Source organism: Corythoichthys intestinalis, chromosome 6 (genome assembly GCF_030265065.1).
Source record: "Corythoichthys intestinalis isolate RoL2023-P3 chromosome 6, ASM3026506v1, whole genome shotgun sequence".
NCBI lineage: Eukaryota > Metazoa > Chordata > Actinopteri > Syngnathiformes > Syngnathidae > Corythoichthys > Corythoichthys intestinalis.
In genome coordinates, this window is record NC_080400.1 from 56,394,069 (window position 1) to 56,400,068 (window position 6,000).

Here is a 6,000-nt window from a genome sequence, read left to right on the forward strand (position 1 = left end):
CAAACAATGACAGAAGGGGGAAAAATAAGTAACTGAACCATCATATTTAATATTTTGTGCCACCCCCTCACTATTCATATTCATTTGCAGTAAAAGTGTAAAAATTGACGTAAAAATATAATTGAATAATGCAAACACTGAACTTTATTGAATAGATAATCATGCAGGGTGGCGTGGTTCGTTCTCCAACCCAGAAGTTTGTTTGATTCTCCGTCCTGATTACCCTCATCTAAGTATCCTTGAGCAAGATACTAAACCCTACGTTGCTCCTAGTGCTGCGTTACCAGTAAGTAGATGAGGATATAGTGTGAAGCGCTTTGAGGGCCTTAAAAAGGTGGAAATGCGCAATACAAGTGTAGTAAGTTAACTCTGGGGACGGCGACTACCAGCCGTACTGTATTTTTGCCTTTCGCGTCCTGAAATTTCTTTCGTAAAGATATATTTTTTACTTTGAGGCGTGTCTTAACCTGAAAGTTCGTATTTTCGTAAGTAGAAATACCACTGTATTTTTATTATTATTATTATTTTTTTAATCTCTGGCCTTATATTATTTAGAAAAAAAGTTGAATTTATTAGAAACTAAAGAACACATCTTTAGTCATCATTATGGGATGTCCTTTACAGTTGAAAGATAAATACTGTTATTCTCATAAAACATGCAATGAGTCCTCATTAGATGACCAGCACTTTCTTTTTTCACACATTGAAAATTGGACACTTTCTTTCTCACTTTGTATTTTTGTATTTCCTTTATAGTCCTTCCTTCAAGGGGCATCACTTTTGACTGGAGAGAGAAAGGTTACCTTTGACGTGACGGATTCAGACCTCAGTAGCACTGTTGATACACCCAATGAGACAGGTGACACTCAATAGTCCTAACCCAAGAAAATGGAATCAGAAGTATTATAACGAGTTTCATCTTTTGTCTTATCACGTCACTTAATCAGTAGGGAGTGTGACGTTTTTGGCCAAGGTCCAGGAGTTTGCAGAGTCCCAACAGCAGATCTCAGGCCAGCTCAACACTGTTTTAGGTGCTCTGGGATCTTTAGCACATAAGCAGAGCAACGATTTTCACCCAGCCTTTTCCATAGCCTTGCCTCAATCCACTCCCGCCAGAAGCGCTTCACCCACTCCAGGCCAACCTAATCCACTTTGGACTGACCGCCTCGGACCAACCACTTACCCAGACAGCTCAGTCACTAGTGGACTGAAAATTTCCGAAGATGTCACACAACGCAGATGGCGAGAGATCTTTCCTGGTACTTGCCCTGTACAGCCATTCCGCATCACTTCTTTGATGTAGCTGGTGATCATTCTTGTTATGACTGTCACTTGTTGTTGTTCTTCAGAAGCAGCAGCACTCAACGCTAACTCCCTAAGGACATATACATCACATGCATCCTATACTCCTCCTATGTAAGTCACCCATTCCTTTAAATCATAGAGTTCGCTGGAGTTTGCTTCTTTAATACTTTATCACAACCCTGTGTCTCTCCATAGCCTACATGTTCAAAAGTCTGTAAAAGTGGATGGCCGAAGACTGCAGAAACTGATTGATAACAACAAGAGGTGGCTGGAGATGAAGAAGAAAGACACCAGCATGTATCCTTTTATCACACATTGGTGCACACATCAACAATAATGAGGTGGATTAATTTATGAATAGTATAATCATAGTCATATTGTGTTGTATTAATTATATGTAACTACTACCGGTAGTAGATGATCTTAGCCACTGTGCTGCAGCTTGGTGTCAGGGTGTTGGCAATCTTTTTGTAGCCTTGGCCATCTTCATGTAGCTCAACAATACATCTTTTAAGATCCTCAGATAGTTCTTTGCCATGTGATGGCATTTTGGAATTTTTAGTGACCAGTATGAGAGAGTGTGAGAGCGGCACTACAAATTTGAACACACCTGTTCCCTATGCACACCTGAACCTAGGAACACTAACGAGTCACGTGACATTTTGGAGGGAAAATGACAAGCAATACTCAATTTTGACATTTAGGGATATAGTTTCTAAGGGGTGTACTCACTTATGTTGCCAGGGGTTTAGATGTTAATGGCTATATTTTGAGGGGAAAATAAATGAACTCTATTATAGAAGCTGCACACAGACTTTTTATTGTGTCAAAGTGTCATTTTGTCAGTTTTGTCCCATGAAAAGATATACTTAAATAGCTGCAGAAATGCGAGAGGTGTACTCACTTTTGTGATACACTGTATTTGTTTTGCTCTTTGTAATTGACATTTGCAGTAGTAACATCAGTATTTATTAAGAATTTAGTGTCGGTTTTCGGGCTGTGGAACGAATTAATGAATTTTAATGTATTCTTATGGGAAAATCCTGCTCGACATACGACCATTTTGACTTACAAACAAGGTTCTGGAACAAATTGTAGAGGTGCCACTGTGCTAATGATAGGAATTTTGACTAATTTCCCTGCCGACTATTCTCAGATTTTATTTGCGACTAGTCTATAAGTAAGAAAACTAGCAATTTAATACAATTAAACGCTGCCGACTTTCTTGTGCGGTGGCGTCGCCATCTTCAGAGTTTACTTACTTACCCACACTTTGTGTTCCTGCGCCCTCCTACATGCATGTATTAGGGCTACTGCCAAACAAATAGAGTCATAAGTTTGTAGTTTTATGCATTTATTATAAAAGTATTTATCGGTTACACATTGAAAATTGGAGGAAAACTTTGCATGTCGATTTTCAGTGTGCGCCCCCGAATCTTATGCTTGCGCTCCTAAAATTTTAAGTCAGGGGCCACAGTGCTCATAGTAAAAAAATGTTAGTCTGGAGTCCTGGAAAGCCACTCCAGAACAAATGAATTTCATATCTTGAGGTACTGCTGCATGTGATGCTATTTTTGTTATCTTTGGATGCGGTTATTGTTTTTTTCTGTTTACTCTCCCATACAACGCTTGGCGCGACTGCATTTCAACTAAATATTCATTGCTATCATGGACATGACAAAACAAATAGCAAATGAAGGAGTCTGTAAAACTCTACTGTTGCACAGCAAAGTTGTTCCAAGTTACATTTAAAAAAAATGACTGTTGGGTCACTATGAACCATAAGTGTCCTTAACTAAGTTCCTCAGACCTCTGTTCACTCGCTTTCAGGCTCCTTCCTCCCAAAGCAACCTCGTCCAGCTCGGCCTCGACGACAAGGACCAAATCAGAGTTTACCATTATTGATGGGCTGACAAATTGTCAAGTCCTTTTAGCCTCTGAGGATTTGGGAGAACGAATGGCAGCACTACACTAATGCTCCTCAAAATCTCACATTAGAGATCAGTTGTACAAATGATTTGCTTATACTGTGAGTTTTCATTATGTGGTGCTATACGAAGGGCACGCATCGTTCATCATCTTTGAAGTCTCATTTTTCTCAATGGCACATTGGATTCAGTTATGTATTCCACACCTTGCAGCTGAGGTTGCAACTGTTGTCGTTTTTCTACCTGTCCCGTTATTCGATTTGTTTTGCATTTGAAGAAAATACAAACCTGTGCTGGACACAGGCTTTAATGAATAATTTCCAGTTTCCCTCTCATTGTTGAAACAAGAATCCTAAACGTGATGGAAAAATGCCCCAATAGCTACTTTATTTTTGCTGGCTCTGCACAAGAGCTCACATTGTGTTATCTTACAGAAACTATAGCCTGTTTTCTGTGTTGTCTAGCGTTTCTTAATGTTTTGATAGTTTTGTCTCTTTTTTTAAATGTAAAGTCAAGTATGTTGCAAAAAGTAAGACATTAAAAGTGCACTGATAAATTTCTAGGTGAGTAAAATTATGAAATGCTACTGCTATGAGTCTATTATTCTACAGAGCATATTGGATTGGACTATAAGGTCACATAGAAATATTTTTTTCTATACAGTATGACCTTGTATTTTTATTCAACACATTATTATTGCACTATTACATTTAAGATAAGTTTATGTCGAATCAGTTGCCATAGCCATTGATTCTGTTGAGACAACCAAAATACCATTAGAGGTGGGTAGAGGAGCCAAAGATTTGGCGCACAGCCCAAGCCATTTGACTGACCGTCACCGGTTCCAATATTAAAATGACCAGAATTTTCATCCAATGCCGGGAATTTTTTGAATGACCCTCAAAAATTTCCCGTTTGCCCATGAATATGGATTTTTAAAAAATTATACAGTATATATATTTCAAAATCTATCTAGTCCCACCCCTTTTGACCAAATCACATAAAAAAATCCAGAACGACAAGGAGCATAAAAGTTGTATACAGAATTTCCCCCAAAATTCGCCAAAAACTTGCCCATTCATTTCTAATAGGATGCCACTGATAGCCATGTGCATCATTCCATTCATTTCTAATGGCAGGAAATTAGATGGTTGTGATTTTTTGACCGCTTACCATGACAGCCCATTGACATTCAACTGGAGGCCATGTAAATCAATGCCATTGACAGCCATGTACGTCCAAATTTCCTATCCATTTTCAATGGCAGAAAAACCTTTCTGGTTGCGATTTATGAACAAAAACTTACCATTACAGCCCACTGAAATTCAACTGGCGCCCAAGTAAGTCGATGCCATTGACAGCCATGCAAGTCCATGCCATTGACAGCCATCTCCAAATTTCCCATTCATTTTTAATGGGGCAATAATGTGTGGTTATGAATTTTGACAATACACTTAACATTACAGGGCATTGACATTCAACTGGTTCCCAAGCAGAGGTGGGTAGTAACGTGTTACATCTACTCCGTTACATTTACTTGAACTTTTTGATAAAAATGTACTTCTAAGAGAAGTTTTACCCAGCCATACTTTTTACATGAGTAGATTTGTGAGGAAAAAACGCTACTCTTACTCTGCTACTTTGGGCTAAACAGGCTATTTTGAGTGGGGTATTTTTTTTTTTAGTTTAATGTGGTTGTGTAATGGTTTATTGTACAGCATCATTATAACAATGGATCATATATATAAGTGTGTGCTGAGAGGAAAAAAAAACTTAAAATCAAACGAAAATAACATATATATAATAATAGCACAACACTTCGCCAGTCCAAAGAGTATGAGCGCCCTCTAGTGGAGAAAAACACTCACCTCTGATTGGTATAATGGAATCGTGGTTTTTGTTGCGATGTCTAATTGGTGAAACTGAGATAGCCACTGTCGGCATCTCTGGCAGAAAACCAATATGTAGAATAAAGAGGAAAAACGTAACAACGCTAACCCAAAGTAGCGGCGTAAGAGTAGTGTTTCTTCTTCACAAATCTACTCAAAGGTATCGCATGATAAAACTAAGTAGTAGAAGTACATGTTTCTCAAAAAGTCACTCAAGTAAATAACTGAGGAATTCAGGGTTTATGCGGGTCATTAAAAATCATTAAAAGTCATTAAGTTGAATTTGTCCCAACAGGCATTAAAAAGCATTAAACTAAATGTTTGAGGCATTAAAAACTATGTAAACTTGACGGCTAAAAAGGAAACTTTTTTTTTCTTTAACATTATTTGAGTTGTCTGATATTATCGGGTGGCCGTGAGTGACCATAAGATCATTTCGGGATAAGAGAGCCAATACTATTAGCTACACTGTGGAAAAACAACCTATAGAATATACTAAATAAAATTGAGGTACCAATTTACTCAGTTTCATAGTGTAACGTTTACCCAATTTTAAATACAGTATTACCTAAATGCGTACACAATAATACAGTGGGGAGAACAAGTATTTGATACACTGCCGATTTTGCTGGTTTTCCCACTTGCAAAGCATGTAGAGGTCTGTAATTTGTATCATAAGTTCTCTTCAACTGTGAGGGACGGAATTTAATACAAAAAAAAAAAAAAAACTGAAAATCACGTATGATTTTTAAATAATAAATTTGCATTTAATTGCATGAAATAAGTATTTGATACATCACAAAAATCGAACTTGATATTTGGTACAGAAACCTTTGTTTGTGTTTACAGATACCAAACGTTTCCTGTAGTCCTTGACA

General features: G+C 37.7%; 1 protein-coding gene across 8 annotated transcripts in view; it reads left to right on the forward strand.

The window, feature by feature from the left end:
- The window catches only part of LOC130917549 (centrosomal protein of 164 kDa-like), a 61,955-nt gene extending 56,219 nt beyond the window's left edge, over positions 1-5,736 (forward strand). For 3 of the 8 annotated variants that reach the window (XM_057839088.1, XM_057839089.1, XM_057839090.1), the window contains 5 exons: positions 757-859; positions 948-1,259; positions 1,350-1,416; positions 1,501-1,602; positions 3,114-5,736. In XM_057839088.1, coding sequence (XP_057695071.1) covers positions 757-859; positions 948-1,259; positions 1,350-1,416; positions 1,501-1,602; positions 3,114-3,210 — 681 coding nt within the window. In that variant the 3' untranslated portion in view covers positions 3,211-5,736. The remainder of the gene's footprint in view (positions 1-756; positions 860-947; positions 1,260-1,349; positions 1,417-1,500; positions 1,603-3,113) is intronic. The other 5 variants (XM_057839084.1, XM_057839083.1, XM_057839087.1 and 2 more) reach the window with 4 other exon arrangements.
- Positions 5,737-6,000: the final 264 nt, after the last annotated feature.